The following is a 17,293-nucleotide window of genomic DNA, read 5'->3' as shown; positions in this document are numbered from 1 at the left end:
TCATTTATGTGAAAACATTTCTGCTCTGATCTTGCAGATGATGGAGACACTATCAGCAGTAATGAGATTATGACTACATGGGTAATTAACTTGTAATTCCTTACTGAAACAGCCAACAGTTGTACTGCTAAAAATTTGAGGAAATGACACCAAGTGTAATTGGAATGGAGGAAGCAGCAGAGCTCTGTTAAGATGCAACAGACATTTCCCATCACACTGTCTTTTGAGCTCAAGAAGTGAACACTGCAATGTCCTCAAACATACTTCAACATCTCCTGCCAGCAAGGTTAGCTCACTAGCAAGTTTACAAGCAGAACGTCATGTATTCTGGACAACTGAAAGTTCTGTGGGTCTGAGTGGGTACATAGAGCTCAAGTAATCACTGTAAACACAATCTTCAGCAGTAACATATGCCTGTTTTTTATCAGGTGATCCACTGCTGAGCACAGACCGAAGGGTTATGTTTCTGTGAAAACCCTCCCCTGGCTTGGCCATTAGCCACTTTCTTCACTATAAATAGCTTTCCAAAGGCCCAGCATATGCACATAGAGTGGGGACGGTGTATATGTATAAGTGCATGTCATGCATTTTTTTTCCCTAAATTCTGGTGGTTTTTAAGTTTTCCTAGATATCTTTTCTAGAATCCAATCTTGATTCCAAATCAAATCACTAGCAACGTTTCTAGTAATTTGATATACAGACAGATTTTGCCATAAAACTTTTGCAAAGAACAACACAGACATTTCAGTTTAACTGTTCCACTGTATGCATCTGTATATTTATTTGAATTTGTTTGTGAAGAATGCACATTTTGTGCGTGCAACACAAGATAATGTGCCTAGAACTACAGCCTTGGAAATCATGTCTAGAGCCAATGACTGTACTCTGCTGGGTTTGTTAATATTAGCTCAAAAACTGAGCGTATGCTCTGGCTTTAGCGGGGGGTCTATATAAATGTTCCAAGTACTCTGGCTCCAGGAATCACACAGAACCGTCAGAGCCTTTTCTCGGTGGATGGCATTCGTCCTGGTGACACTCAAGTAGCATGCTGCTCAAGGACAGCTGGGGCACATCTATATTTGTGCCATTGCTCATTGCTGGCATCTCCCTATCTGAGGAAAGAGGCAGTCTAGAGTTACCGCAATAAGTCTTCCAACTGCAGTCATAGGAAAGTGGCAGGGAATAGCTTTTGTGTGAATTAATTTTTACTATGGGAAATAAATGTGAAGTTTGATGTCATCTGAGCTATCAGAAGAATTTATGACGTCTTAAGATAGAAGGCAAGTTTTTAGGTAGTAACATTCTTTACTTTTTTTTTTTATTATTGATGGTCACGGACTTAAACATTCTTCACTGTAATTGTATCTGCGTCTGTAAACTGAGCAAACATATCATCTGAAAATCTTATTTAGGCAGCAGGGTTCCAGACAAGCTTAATTACGCTCATTTTAATTTATATAATTTAATTTTATTTTGGTAGGAAAAATACTTGTTCACTTTTTTAGTTAGTTGCAGCTTGCAAAGCAAACCTTATTGTTATAATCATGGGGAAAAAAGTCTTTGTGGGAGCCAGACAACGTTTGCTGGTATGTTTCAAAACCTTTTCTCTGTTCCATATGTTAGAATTTGCATGATTTATTTTATCAGCTGTAGCATAAATAATAGTATTTCTGCATAACGTCCGTGTTTTTTGCCTGTAGTAAGAAATTGCTAGCTCTAGAATCTACATTCATTTCTGCAGTGCCAGAAGAAAACACTGAACTTCTGTGTATACTTTCTTAGATACCTAGGGGGCTGGACTGTTTTCAGTCATTGATATCCAACTGGAGAGTGGGAAATTTCTTAGCATTTTTCACCTGTTCAATAAGTAGCTTTCTAATAAGTCACTGAATTTGTTGACATTGATAGCAAAGTAATCCTCAGGAATATTAGTAAAATATTGATGAAACAAATTTGAGGTGTTTGCAAGTACTTGTAACTATGAGAACTGTTAAAAGTAGTTTGAAAGTGAAGCTTATGTGAAAGCTCCTGTAGAAGCTCCTGAAATCCTGATGAGTGACTGAACTTTTAGCTTTTGGGGGGTTTTTTTGTTTGTTTCTGTGAGAAAATGGTTTCCAAGGTTTTGTCTGTTTCACTGAATTAGACTAGATGTAACTATAGATTCATTAATATTTGGCTGAAATATCTCCATGAACTTTGCTGATTGTAGTAGTCAGTTGCTCAAAAAACAAAGCTGAGTAGTTTTGCAGCCATGATTTTGCTGAGTAGTGGAGTGCTGGGGAGATGTTGCAGCTCTGACAGAGCACCTGGTGGTCTCCCTGTACCAGCATTATTTCATTTGTTGTTATTATTAGGATGGTGAGAAGGAGTGGGCCCGGGGAGTCAGCATTAAGATTGCTTTTGCACCTTTAATGTTGTCCCACATGCATCTGCTTTATCATACAGCTTTGCATTTCACATCCATACGTTTTTTTCACATCTCCCACATTGCACAGAATGGATGAAGCGTGCAAGCTCCAGGTCAGATCAGGCTTCTCTCAGTTCAAGGGTGTGCCTTGCTTCCTGGACCCTGTATGATTTATCATGGGGATCATCATGGATCTTTTTCTGCAAACTTCCTTTACCTTAAAAAATATATTTTCACAACACCTGGGAATCCCCAAAGGGTGGTATTTATCCCTGTTCTATGGAAAGGACAGGAGAACTGAAGTGAGAACAAAGCTAAAGGAAACATCAAGTTTCAATTTCAAGAAAGACAACCTGAAAAATCTAGAACAGGAGTTTTCAGGTCATTAGCTAACGTTTTATGGGGCATCAGTGGTCACAAGAGAGGGCATCCTACAGAATGCCTGAATGACAGTTCAGAAACAGTGCTTGGCAGCAGCTGAAGGGTGAACAGACCTCAGATCAGTCGATCTCCAATTGCACAGAACACCACTAAATGCACTTGAAGGACATCCCAGTGTAGAGCTGAAGATGGGACTACTCCACAGTTTGGAATTTAGATGTCAGGTCACAGATGAGTCACTCAGAAAATACAAAATACACACCAAAGACTGCTCTCTGCTGTACTTTGCACAGAGGTGAGAAAAGCCAAGTATCTCATTAGGAAATGAAGCTTTAGCCTTTCCCATGACTACCTCTGGGCCCAGAGCTTTCCTCAGCCAAACATATTCCTTTCTACATTTTTAAGAACATATCATGCTTGATATCTAAGCATATAGCTATTATTTTTCTTTCCTTCTACAGGTCTGAGACTCATCATCTCAAAGGCCTCACAGAGGATACCAATGTCATCCAGATCTGTCAGTGCAAGAGAGTATGAAAATAGTGACCAATTTCCTGGTCATTCAGCTTCTCCACCAGTCCCAAATTCTAGTGAAACTGAAGGCTTGATATTTTATCACATGGATCTCTATGGATCAAATGAGAGGTTTGATATCTTTCCTGAAGAACCATCTGGTCAAGGAAGCAGATTTCTGAGAAATACCAGAAGGGAATCTGCATTGAGTAGCGAAAAATGTCAGAACTCACAAGAAGCTGGGTATGACTTGGAAAAGGAGGTTGCAGAGCTGGCCAAGATGTATGGGCTTGATGAGGACAGAGAAAAAGAGCTTGAGCTTCTTGGAGGACATCTGGAGACAGTGGGCAGCAAATGGCTACCTGCTCACACACAAAAATCGGGATTGCAAGACTCTGCATATAATGGATCAAAAAGCAGCTCTCCAGTGAAAGATCAAAGTCAAAGCACAAAGCACCAGGAACTTCCTGATGAAGTTTCTCAAGATGAAGATCAGAGCAAAGCCAGAGCAGAGGATGAAGCTGACAGCCACATATGGTCCAGAGAGGGGCTTAGCAGCAGTGGCGTGTCGGATGAGCGGAGCAGCCAGGCTGTCAGTGAGGAGGAAGAAACGGCAGATGTTTTTTGCTGTACTTGCAAGATACCAATCCGAGCTTTTGACAAACTGTTCGGTGAGCACAAGGATCATGAAGTGGCTCAATTATCCAGTGCAGTGGAAAGTGAAAAGGTAAGAATTGAGTAAGTGCACTGTTGTGCCTCCAAAGAGAGTTTGGACATACTGAGATTCATGCTGGGTTTTTCTGGTAGGAGGAGATTCATAAAAACATGTGCAAATTGGAAGAGCAGATTGCTCAGGTGGAAAACTTTGCCAGTCACTTGGAAGAGATCTTCATTACTGTAGAGGTAAGGCATTTCTCCTTGAGTTAACACTTTGGTACTGGGATTGGAACTGTTTTGACAGTCACAACATGTTGTTAATGGCATAAGTAATTACAGTAACTGAGCACAGAGTTATCTTGGGGTTTGCCTGGACTGAGTACACAGGAAAATTCATCCCAATCATTTCTTTTTTTAGATAGGCTAGTAAAAACACATTAAAACATTCAGAAATAAAGCCATTCCCAGTCAGCTTAACTTGATTTTAAGTGGCCAAAGACTGTGATCTAACAAACCCATCTGCAGTGTACCATTTGTGCTTACACCCCTTTTACAGAAGCCTTTGGGCCAGTTGCATCAGGATGCAGCACTTCAGCGTTTGTGCTCCTGCAGGGCTGATGTCAACTTGGCGCTGGGGGAGGGGACCCAGCTGGCTTTGAGTCAGATGGAATTGGTAACTCAAAGCACCTATTGTGTTTTCTTAGCTGTATGTGGCACTGAAGAACATCGGTGCCTGAGCAGTGGGCAGCTGCTGGCAATAGAGCCTTGTTGGCTACTTACATCTTCCTTCCTAATGGTTTCTCCAGCAGTGAGAGAGGATACTAGCATTAACTGCTCAGCTCCCCCAGAGCAAATCCAGGGATCCAACTGGGTTGCCATGGTTTCTCTAGTGAAAGGATATGCTTGGCTGTGTAGGTGGAAATACTTCAGAGATTATGGCTAGGATATTTCCCAAGCAGAGCTTCCTGGTTTTAGGTCGGAGACAGTTCTGATGATCTTGATGTCTGGAACCAAACCTAAGACTCTCTTTTGCTTCAGCGGGGATGAACGATTAGTAAAAATGCAACTTAGTCAAGTAACATCTTCTGTTTACTGGCATTGCATCCCTGGCAAGGAGATTTTAAGGCAGGCCCAAGAAAGACTTTTCTCTGGCTGAGTTACGGTTCAGCTCTGACATAAAACAACCAAACCCCAAATGTCTTGCAGGAGAATTTTGGGAGGCAGGAGCAGAACTTTGAGGTTCATTACAATGATGCAGTGCAAGTGCTTGCTCAGAAATATGAAGAACAATTGGAAGCACTGGGGGAAGAGAAGAGGCAGAAGCTGGAAGCACTGTATGAGCAGCTGGTCAGTTGTGGGGAACATCTTGACACATGCAAGGAGCTGATGGATACAACCCACAAGCTTTACCAGGAAAATGACAAAGTCGCTTTTATGAAGGTAAAGATCTTTGACTGGCAAGACCTCTTCTAAATGCTTTTTGCTGCTTGGTAGTTTCCAGCTGGGAAGTCCCCAAGCAACTTATTTGCTAGAGAGAATTTGGGGTGCCAGGTTCATGTGCTGTTGCTGCTCCAGGTGTTTGGCATTAGTGGGGCAACACAATGGATCCAAAATACAGCTGCAGGGGTAGATATTTGTCACTTGACAATTACTCAATAATTTATGAATCTTGGTGGGGTTTAGAGAAAAGATACCTCTCTAAAAAGTTTACCTCAGGGAACTCTGGAAATGCTTACCAGTCTTCACTGCCTTGTTCAGGCTCAGCTTCCTTGCTGTACACCAGGATCACAGCAGACAGGCTGATGCATTCACTTTGGAAGATGTTTCTTTTTCTGCTCATTTTGTTGAACAGTTCAGCAGAAGAGGAGGCTCCAAACTAAATAAATTATGGGCTCCTGCAAAATGATGGATGAATCCCACTGTTGAGAAGGTGTTGAGAACTGTTTTTCTTAGGGTAGAATAATAATTTGAAAAAAAAATATGAGAATTTTCACTGCTGATTAGTGATTGCTCTAAACTGAGCTGCCTTGTGACTCGGCTGAGGGGGAGCATTTGTACAACTACAGTACAACTACAGTAAGTTCTGAACTGGACAGCAAACAAAACACCTCTCCAATATCTCCCATCTGTTCAAATGGAACAACTTTGCTGTGTCAGTCCAACCAGTTGAGCTCTTTTCATGAGCTGACTTTTCCTTCTGCATCTCTGGCAATAACCTTATTTTCTCCTTAACTCATAGTTTTACATTGGCCACAAGAACCATTATTCTAATCTTTTAGGGGTGGGTCTGAGGCTCGTCTCAATGAATAGCTTTTGCTCTTGAGCTCTCAGTAGCTTAGGTCTCTCCAGTTACCAAATGTCTGTCTTCAAGAGAAATGGCCACTCTCTGACCCACTGACTGCAGACCAGTGCTGGCTCTGGTTCTCACGGACTGTTTACAGTATGGCTCCTGGGTGGTAAAATTATGGTAGGAACTTAGATTCCCTTCACTGCAGATCCTTTCACAGTTATTTTTGCCAACATCGTTGGCTTCTGTTTGTAAAGGATCTGTTGGGACTTTGGACACTTGAGGAAGGAAAGAGTCTAGAGTCTAAATGGGTAGATGCTGGTAAGTGCTTAATGTTGCATGCTATCATAAATTGACCTATGATCCACTTGAATGGGCTATTACACAAGGCTTTACTCTTAGGGCTGAATGAGAGCCCACTAGCTTATTCTAAAAGCTGCATTTGGAACAAGTTCATACAGCACGGGTCACCAGCACAAGGTAGTCTGCTTTGGCCTTATGCAAAAAATGTATCTTTTCTGTCTTTAACGCAAACTCTCTTTTTTTCTACAGGAAGCAGTAACCATGGTTGACAGGTAGTATCACAGTCTGGAATTTTGTGTCACATTTCTTCCTGCTAATTGGATCTATTTTTGGAGACAGATTGCATGTTCTGGACTCCATTCAGGCACACAGATTTCACCTGAGCTAGTAGACCCATTGAAACCTTTGTATTTCTTGTTCAAAACGCAGCAAGAGAAACTGCTCTAAGAAGTTCAACATCCAAAACTTGTTTTGAGCTAATTTCAAAAAAACTAAAAGGAGAGTTAGAGCATGAATAAATCACTGTTTTCAGCTTAGTCATAAGGAATAGATTTCAGTGACTGAAGAATAGGACTTCTAAAGATCTTGAAAGAAATGTTCTGGAACAAATCTGCCTAAAACTGTTGTCCCTAACTAGATTAGCAACAAGCTTATTTATGCATTAATAAAGCGGGGTAGGAAGTCAAGCTGTGGGTGCTCAAGACAGACCATGAAAGCTGTTACAGCAGCTGGAAGAAATTTTAAGGCATGCTAAATCATTTTGTAAAAAAAAAAATTGACTGTCATCCATGATGAAAACACACAGAAAAAGATACTCTTCTGTTTCAGAATTACATTGCCTACAGCTGTAAAGTCCAGAATTAGTAAGAGAGTCATGAATTCTAAATATCAGTATGAAAATTGTGGAGCTAATGGCTTGCTTCCCACTGAGGGTTGCTTGGGGAAATCTCACTCACCTCAGTAGCAGTGTGCCACAGCCATCTCACTGCCTGAGTGGAGCAGACAAAGTGTGGTCCTTCAGTCCCATCTGCATCCAGCTATTTGTATTTGGCATTTTGGAGAATGATCTGATGTGTGGCCACATGTATCCAAGCAAAGAGCATGGGGAGGCTGAGTTTTGTGCTATTGTGGAAACACTGTCCTAAGGAAATAGCTGCTATTTTAGAGTTTGCAGTTTTCTTCTTGACAATAGATTAACATAGAATGATATCTCCAGCACTGTGACACTTCCAATTAAACATTTTTCTTATTATTATAGATTGGAAGAATTCTTAAAGAAAGAAGTGAATTTAAAGCTTTCAACACATCCAGACTTTGAAGAGCGTGCCATAGATTTCTCAGAAGTTGAAAAACTAATGAACTCCATAAATACTATTCCAGGTATTCTTCCTATCTAATCATTATTTTAGACCTATTTACATTTAATTAAGTGTATGCATTAAACAGGAACCCATTACCTCTTTTAAAGGAAAGGCAGAGTTAGCTTCTCTCTAACTTACCCTCTAGATATTTTTTGTTTGCCTGTATGTTCAGAGATTCAGGAAACTATTATTGAATTTTTTTTTCCATTTGTTTTCAGTATAAAATTACCAGAACTTTCAAGTTTAGTCTTTCTTGCTCATTGCTGGGTGATTTCCTAGAAATCTCACAGAGACTTGCCCCTTCTTTTCAAGGATCAGACATGCTGAGTTTGGTGATAAATTGTCTTTCTTTGTAATTGCTTGAAAAAAGTAGAGGGGGGCACAGGCTGTATTAAACAACCTGCCCAGCTTTCATGTGACTGTGGCTTGCTCCTCTGCTACTTGGCAGATATTTTTCCTGTCATCCACAGCAATCAGAGCAAAAACCAAACAAATTCCTAATGATTAAAAAAAAAAAAAAGAAAATGTGAGGGAGTAAACCATTTCTGGCACATTGCATATAGTATAGTCAGATAATACATTTTTTTTCTGTGCATATGCTGTGGTGTTTTGTTGTTGTTTTCTTTTTAAAATAAAGTAGCATTTGCCACCAGTTCGCTTGTGCTGCTTGACCCTGTGTTGGATCTTTCCTTCATCTTTCCTTCACAGGATCCTCTGCAGCAGGGCTAGTCCACAGTGGTGCAATGCCTGTTGGAATGTCACTCCTGCAGGGCTCTATTAGTTGACTGGAGAAAAGCAGCTTTCAGAGGCAGAGGAGAGGAAGTCTACAGAGGAATGGGCTGAGGTTTATGTTATTTTGTTGTTTTGATTTTAAGCAAGACTTAAGTTCATACACCAGAGTCCTGATCGTCATCTCCAAACATTTAACAGATCAGCTCCTAACTTTTCTCAATGCGAGAGGAATATGACTTTAGTCAGAGCCCAGACTTTGTGTTTAGTCTTTTGTGGGAGAAGTGTTTACCAGTGAATAACAGAGCATGCTTCTTATATTTTCAAAAAAATAACCCATTTTTCCACTCTGCAGCTCCTTGTGCCCCTGTGATCAATCCCCAGGCTCCCAATGCAGCAACTGGCACCTCACTGAGAGTTTGCTGGGGTCTCTTCTCAGATGACACTGTGGAGTGCTACCAGCTGTGCTATAAACCAGTGAGCAATGAGAGGCACAGTGATGAACAAGCAGGTAAAGGAAACTGAGAAACAAGGGGACAGCTCAGTCCCTGCTGACAAAACAACTGGTTCCAAAGTGCTCCTTGATTTTGCTATGGCAACCAGTGCACCTTCTACAGCTACTCTCTCTGCTACCAACATATGTGCCACCATATCTCTAGCTTCTGGCTTTGTCACTCTTCTGCTGCTAGGTCTGCCATGCTGTCAGCTGCAGCAGGACCCATCACAGAAGCAAAGACAGGTCTAGGGGAGCAGCTGGGATAACAGGAACGGGAAGGGGGCAGAGGATAGTGCCAGGTCTCAACAAAAGCACTGGGGGGCAGGAACTGCATTTAAACACACATGCACCACATCAACAGCAGAGCACTGTATTTTTAGAAAGCAAATCATCATATTACCGGCATGCCTGCTTAAATCCCCACAGTCATTTTACAGTTTATCTCAATGCTAATAATAGGTTGTAACTCCCCATCATCCACACAACCAAAAAAGAACCATCGGAGCGTCCAAAAATCACCTGGATTTATGATAAAACTACACTTGCTAATAATAATGTTTCAGAACCTTTTACTGAAAACACCAACAACAACTCCAGCTAGAGAACTCCATAGAGTGCCAAACAGTTCAAAAAGAGAAGCAGAACCTGTTCAAATTTCATAAAGCAAAGAATGACAAATGAGTATTGAAATTGCTTCAGCTGGAAGGAGCTGACCAGATGGCATCCCCAGTGTGGGAATGCACAGGAATTTTTTTCAAAAAAAAAAAAATCAATGACAGGTAGGTGATTTTCCTTCTTCTTTCTTTCTTTCTTTTTTTCTTTCTTTCTTTCTTTCTTTCTTTCTTTCTTTTTTTTTTTTTTGGAATGATGTTGCTCCTATAGAGACTGAAGCATTATCTGATTTCTGAAGGCATGGTGAAGCAGCCTAATCAAAGGGTAGGGAGAATAGGAGGCTCTTGAACTCAGAACAAAATAAGCCACAACTGCATTATTTTAGGAGGCTTTGGGGGAAGGTTTGTAACTGTGTAAAGACACTTTAAATACTTTGTTGTTTCCATTTCAGAGAATATGCTAAAAGTCAAAGAAACATACTGCACCATTTCTAATCTGTTGCCGAATACACAATATGAGTTTTGGGTCAGTGCTTTAAATGCTTCAGGCATCAGTCCACCAAGTGAAAGAGCTGTTTATGTAACAGGTAAACTTATTTTGTTCATGTGACTGTGTAGTCTTCATAGTGGAATTCACAGTAGCCTCTGGATTTTATGCCAGTAATGCTTTCTGGATGCTTCATTTCCTCTGGTGCAAGTTTTCTGAATACTGGGGAGTTTCTTACTTTTATTTGGAGAGCCTATCAGGCCAATTGCCCTTTTCTTAGAATGTAAGGAACAGAAGCACAGAGACAGAATAACTTATTTAAGCCTAAACTTCTAGGAGACCTGAGAATAGGGCTTAAGTCTCACAATTCTTCCAGATGGATGCCAGCCATCCTTTTATTGCTCTGTAGGTATTTTGTGAGGTCACTTGCTATGCTGTCCTTTGTAACTGCAGTTTAGTCAAGCACATTTTGATTAGTATGGCTTGTCTTCAGTAACTCTTGTACTGGTAAAAAAGAAATAGATTCCAGTTCTCTTTTGTAAAATTCTGACATCAAATTGAGTGAGTCAAAGTGAGACTTTTAAGCATTCATTCCAGAAATCCTTGACATCTCAGAGCAGAGAAGAAATGCACCTTTATAGCTAAGGTCAAAACAGTGAGAGAAAGGATACATAATCCATCTCTGCCATTGTTCATTCTCTAATTGTTTTGGAAACTTTACAGTCCAAATGAAGTTTTTGAATAGTACTATTAATCACCATGCCTGCTGTTTATTGTCCTTTGGGGAGGTAGATGTCTTTGACTATATATTGCTCTATTTACAAATATCTAGAAGCAATTGCTTAAATCGGTCTCCCCCCCCCCCTTTTTTTTAGCTCCTTCACCACCTATCATTAAGAGTAAAAAGACACGAAGCTGTGAAAATGCAGCACTCGTATGCTGGGAATCTAGAGACGTTAATCCTGTTGATTCCTACACGGTCGAGTTGTCCAAGCTGACAGATAAAGAAAATGGCGACGCTATTACTGAGTGAGTCACTGTTCTACTAAGTCCACAACCTGTAGTGATGAAACCATTTCAAGTCATGCGGCTTCAGGTAGCACTAAGAAAGGATCCATGGCCCTTTGGTCAAAAGCCAAAGGCAATTTATTTAAAAAAGTACAAGTCTAAGGCTATGCAGAACAACTTCTGGGGAACAGAGGACAATATTGGGCTGAAGAAATGAATTTCACAATAAGCATTTTAGTAGCATAAGACTGGATTTACTTGGGGTAGGAGTAGAAAAACTCAGATGTGATTAGGAACTAGCCTTGACATTGTCAGTAACAGTAACATCAGGCACAATGTTACAACGACAATCAGATACCATCTCCCTCCCTGAAAATCAAGCTGGATTTGGCAATTCATCCATCAGATTTTAATAAGGAAAATTTAAATTAAATTTAAATAATTTGATGCAGTTTTAAGTGATAATTATGTGAATATTTCTAACAGATTATTTAAAATAATTTGACCTTCGTGTTTGCACACTATCCATGAACATCCTGTGGCATTTTTTCACTTTCATTCTCTGCTGGAAACAGTTTGAAGACATTTCCCATTTCAGAGCTGCAAAAATATCTTTGCATATGAAGTTTGAAATCTGAAAATTCAAGTTACGGTACCTACTTGTAAGTGGTCAAATGAGATAATAGTATTTTCTCCTTGTCCTTCATTTTGCCAGGAATTTCCGTTAGGAACTGGATGTGACCACTTACAAGAAGCAAACTTAAAATTTGTTTTACATTTGTAGGAATTCACCTTCAGAAGCATTCCCGTCAGTAAATGTAGTTGTATACATGTTTATGGAAAATGAATATAAAGGGCATAAGGGGAATGGCAGAAACAAAGGTAAAAATCTCAGACTCTCATACCCCTACTACTAGCAACTCTTACTTAAAAAGATGAAGTCTTGTTAAAGAATTATGAAAGAAGCTGATCGTGTGGTTTGTTCTTTGTTCAGAAAAATGACCTCAACCTTGTTCTCTACCTTATCATTTTCCATGAACTTATTTTCTGTAGATCAATCGTTGGGATTCCTAATTGTGAAGCCCTAATTCACCTGCAGCCAGCACAAAGCTATCACATTTCTGTTAAAGCCCTAAACCTGGGTGGTTCCAGTGAGAGAAGTGAACCTGTCCTGATACACACCACAGGTATTGTACAGCGTGGATCAACTCCCACTGCCTGCTGTGGCATCTATTATCTCAACAGAAATCTTCCTGCTGGTTTCAATGGTGTCTGGATCAGGTCCTAATCTCTTACTTCTTACCCACCTGGTAACTTTTTAGAAATGAAACCAATCCACCTACCTTCCCCTTCTCCCCCCCCCAAAAAAAGCCCCTTTTGTAACAGTAAGTGCATTGCTTTAGCTCTGTAATTCAAAAAGATTTTTGTTCAGTCCATTTGAGACTTGAAAGTTACTAATTTCTAAACATTTAACAAGACTAAACCAACCCAGTCCTCCTAGATATCACTGGCTTGCCAAGTTCTGACACACCAGGGAAGAGAAAGCTGAGGTGTGATTTTACTTTAGTTCAGAGATTACCTTGTAATGCAGCTGCTGGAAAGTATGGCTGAGACAACCGGTCGTTTCCAGAATAATATGGATATGTAAAACTTCCTTTATATTTATCAACACATCTCCAGCTTACCTAGGGGAAGCTCTGAAGGCATCTGTTGGAAAAAGGCAATCCAACATTCAACTGAAAAATTTGGTTTTGATAACTATCACAGTACTGTATTATCATCTCTGCTCTTACTGCCACACTAGACAAGCATTAACCATCTCCCCCAGGGGGAAATTAGAAGCCCTTTTCCCTCCCAGCCTCTAATCAGAACTCAGATTAATGGCTCATAGATAGACACCTGTTTTCATCTTTACCACTGCTATAACAGAGCTTCAACATTACTGGGCTGTCCCAAACCGTCCATTTCACTCACAAATGCATTTATGCCATACTTGTATCTCTTCTGCACTTACCCTCCGTAAGAGTGTTGCAAATTGTTCTTATTCAGAAAGCTGGCCCATATAAGAATCTACAGATGAGCTTTAACACAGCGCTGGCTACACTGGTAACACCTCAGAAAAGAAGTCATTCTCAAATCCCCAAACAGGAAGACCTTCACTGTGTGACTTTTGTTTGTGTCTATTTCAACTATTTAAATCAAACTCAATATTTGAAATTACCCTTTCTGCTAGCACAGCATATATTTGTTTTCAGCAGCACAGGCGTTTAATTGCTCTGTCATTGTTTGTATTATACTTGCATTGAAGTAACTTGCAGTTTGATTATAATTATTTCATTTTGAATTAGCATGAAGAGATTTAACTTCTCAGAGGCTACATTATGCAAACAGCTGTAGCAAATTGCTCTGTCAGCTGCAAGATCTCACCTTCAAAACTGAGAATGACCTTTGATTCTTATTTACTGGGGTTGATACACAGCTACAACTCACAAACAGGAGCTGTGGTGCACATGCCTGCTCTGTAGGGTGCTGTGTCTCAGATCTGTTTCATGAAGTCTTCAAAAAAAGAAGAAAGACAGAAGTATTTTCACCTTGGCTTAACTGCCCTAACTCTCTGAGGGCTGCTGAAACAGGAGGGCCATGTTGGGCACACACTACTGGGAACATTGCACCAGCCTTTTCAGCAGTCGTTCTCTGAGGAATGCAGTTCCGGTATCTCTGGCATCAGTGGGATCTAGCCTGCACTCTGTAAAGGCAGGCAGAAAGGAGAGGCTGAACTAAGTGACTGCTGGGGAGTGAACCCCACACTGGCCTGTTGCATAAGTCACTGCTGTAAGTCATCCCTTCTCTTTAAAATATGCCTAGTGTTTATGTGGAAGAGTGGACTAATGGAGAGGACTTGAACCTCTCCACTCCTTCCTTCTAATTTCAGAGGCTAATAAAAATATATCACTTCACCTTTAGGGAATATGATTTGGAATTAGATGGTCTACTGCAGGAAGGAGCCATCATCTCTGAATAGCTGCTTCCTGTGCAATGCCTGCAGCTTTGAACCTTGGCTGGATTTAAAAAAGGCTAAGGTCCATTTTCTGCTTTTCAACAAGATTGTAACTTAACAGTTTTAAGCTGTAAGTTGTTCCTGTAACACCCATTTATTTGAAAATCTCAAAATGGATAACCTTATCCTCTCAGTGTCAGCCAGATTCCTTTCAGAATGCTAGCTATTCTTTTTGTGGATCCAAACATTTCCTCCCCACCCTTGTTGCAAACTATAATGCCATGACCAATTGTTGTAGTTCTCACGCATGCTTTTCTCTTGTAGGCACCTACTTCTGTCTTAATGAGGACACAGCCCATCCTTTATTGGCAATTCTAGATGATGGATTTACGATTGCATGTGATGAACTGGAAAACCCAGAGTGCGATCTGCCTGTTTATGATAACAGCTTTACAAGGTAAACTTGAAAATTGCATTTTTACCAACTTCTATTCATTTCTGAAATTTCTTTCTACTTAATTCTTTACAGAGCCCGAAGAATGCAGATAAGTGTCACCAAAAAAAAACCCAAAAAACCAAAAACCCCACTTACTATTAATGTAGCACTAAAAAACACATAATTATTAACTTCTCTTTAATTATAGTGATCTAGTACTTGCACATTTCTAAGACTTGAAGAGTTGCTCCTTTCTGCTGGCAGTTGCTCCCTCCTCCTTGCCCCTTTCTCTGCAGGATGCCAGGGTGATGCAGACTTGTGCAAGAGGCTCTGCCCATCCTTCCTTGGTCTCACACATGGTGATTTAAGGGCTGTTCCTATAGAGCTCTGTTCATTGGAAGCCACTGAACACAGAATACAGAATGGACAGACAGAACAACAGTAACAACAAAAACACTATCATTTGTGCCTTAGGCACTTGAACCTCTTCTTCAAAAGGGGCTTCTGTGGCATGGAGCACAGATATTTTTAAAATAGATGCCAGAAGTATCTAATTTAGTTTTCAGCCAGTTCTCATTGATTTTGTGAGCTGAACTCTCTCCAGCTGCTCTTTGGAACTTAAACTTTGCTTGGAAGTCAATGCAAGTTAGCAAAGAGGATTACAGATGCAGCCAGCTGCTGTTATGTATAAATCTACTTATGTTGGACACTTCATGCTAAATTTGAACAGGTATTATTTGCCAAAGCAAATGTCGAGGAAAGGAGAGAGATCTGAATGCTTACCTTTTGCTGAAAGATGTTGCTGAGTTGACCAACTCTTTGCTTAGCTCATTCTATTTGGGCTTACAGATTTTTGTTTCAAAATTGAATTAGGCCCTTTGCCATTAAAGCTAGGACTTTAGCGTGCTGAATTGTATCAGTTTTCAATCATCACCACAGAAACAACATGTAAGTAGGAGAGGCATCTGTAGACACGTAGTAATACACAGTCAAAACTAATCCCCTCCATGGAAATGCAAGACTGTTTTTGCCATGCAACGTTACTAGGGAGCTTTGTTGAAAAGAGCCAGGAGAGAAGATTCTCTTCATTAAAGTCATCATGATGAGTCTAAATGAGATTTCACCCATCCTTCTACAGGGTGCTTTTACGTTTCACATAAACAGCCAGCCAGCAGTCATCTCCTTCTGAATTCTGAGGATGATTTTGATGCTACTGTAAACTCTCATAAGCCTCTTTCATGCCAAGATACTGTGGGGGGGGGAAAAAAAAAGCTCCCATGTTGAAAGGACTAATACTTGCACAAGGAAATTATATAGCAAACTCTTCTTTCTAAAGTCTGTGTGATCTCCAGCAGGCTAATATGCTTCTTAACCACACCAGCTCCTACAGGCTGATTCAGGTTTGCCTTGGTGGCTTTGCAACTCTCATTAATATGGTAATATCTTGTTCACAGATGTTTGCCATCCATTTTGCATCATTTTTTTCAAGCTGTAGCAGCATAGCCTCTCTGAGTTTCAATTTCATCAACCTTTAATCTATTCCCACTGCATCTACATGCACTTCTAGTGAACTGTACACTTAGTTACGTGATTGCTGCTGAGGTGGCACAAAGTACAGCCTGCACTTGCTGTTCCCATCCTCATCAGGCCCTCATCATGCTGAATACAGTACCACTTGCAGGCAAATGTACTCAGAGTGTTCCAGCAACAACCTTTGTCTTTCTAATTTACATCCCTATATGATCCTACCACAAAAACGTACAGGCTGTGACTCTGCATCCAAAACTTTAGCAGTGTTTTGAAACCTGCTATGCCCTGTGATGCAGCAGTGACAGTTAATGCAAATACCCTGCATAATTTTCCTAAAGCAGAACTGGGATGTAGTCTTACAGGATTCAAGTTGCCCTCTTAAATTGAGATTGGATGTTTCAGAAGCATTTGGTCCTGCCTGTTTTGCCCAATTTTCTTCCTTCAGAATCTGTTTTTGCAGACTTGTATCTTCAAAGCCCTCAGTTCCTTTGACTCTGAAACTATGCTTCTAAATCAAGCTGATGGTTCTCTCTGAGCTGTGTTGTCTTTGCCTCTCCTACCCATCTTTTTAAATAGGAACCACGGCTTACTACCAAAAATTTTCATTGCTCAGGTACCAAATTTATTCCAAGATCTGTAACATGTTCAATACTTGCTTGTCTATCTTATCGCAGCACAGACTAATCTCCCCCTCCCCAGCTGACCCAGGAGTTTCACATTGCTAGTGTTCCATTTCTGATGGTAGGTGACACTTAAGTCCTGGGTTCTGTGGGAAGAAAGTAAAAAGCATGTAGACTTTTTTTCCCCTTCTACACTGGGGTTCACCAAAGCGCTCTTTTCCCCAGAAATCTCAGGCAGCACAGGATGCTATTCCCCCTGTTCCTGAAAGTGCCCAGGGTGTTAATTAATACAAAACTACCCAAAAGTAAAATAGAGTAGGAATCACAAAGAAACTTGTAGGTCATGTGCCAGGTCCTCAGCATGTGAACTTAACTTTATTGAAAAACTCATGCTGTGCTACTAAGGAAACAATAAACATGGCTTCCATTTATTGATATGCAATGTCTAGGTACACTACATCACTAGCAC

The 17,293-nt window shown here is 40.5% G+C and overlaps 1 protein-coding gene across 5 annotated transcripts in view; it reads left to right on the top strand.

Annotated features, from left to right (window-relative positions):
• The window catches only part of FSD2 (fibronectin type III and SPRY domain containing 2), a 29,298-nt gene that overhangs the window by 1,869 nt on the left and 10,136 nt on the right, over nt 1-17,293 (top strand). The window contains exons 1-11 of one of the 5 annotated variants that reach the window (XM_010717451.4): nt 1,048-1,586; nt 3,250-4,028; nt 4,109-4,204; nt 5,165-5,398; nt 6,798-6,820; nt 7,807-7,928; nt 8,994-9,149; nt 10,198-10,332; nt 11,108-11,261; nt 12,294-12,427; nt 14,563-14,695. In XM_010717451.4, the coding sequence (XP_010715753.2) occupies nt 3,291-4,028; nt 4,109-4,204; nt 5,165-5,398; nt 6,798-6,820; nt 7,807-7,928; nt 8,994-9,149; nt 10,198-10,332; nt 11,108-11,261; nt 12,294-12,427; nt 14,563-14,695 (1,925 nt within the window). In that variant the 5' untranslated portion in view covers nt 1,048-1,586; nt 3,250-3,290. Of the gene's footprint in view, nt 1-1,047; nt 1,587-3,249; nt 4,029-4,108; nt 4,205-5,164; nt 5,399-6,797; nt 6,821-7,806; nt 7,929-8,993; nt 9,150-10,197; nt 10,333-11,107; nt 11,262-12,293; nt 12,428-14,562; nt 14,696-17,293 lie in introns of those variants that run through there. The other 4 variants (XM_010717450.4, XM_010717449.4, XM_003209487.5 and 1 more) reach the window with 4 other exon arrangements.

Source organism: Meleagris gallopavo, chromosome 12 (assembly GCF_905368555.1).
Source record: "Meleagris gallopavo chromosome 12, MGAL_WU_HG_1.1, whole genome shotgun sequence".
NCBI lineage: Eukaryota > Metazoa > Chordata > Aves > Galliformes > Phasianidae > Meleagris > Meleagris gallopavo.
Note: the sequence above shows the minus strand (reverse complement) of the source record. Positions and strands in the feature narration are given on the sequence as shown.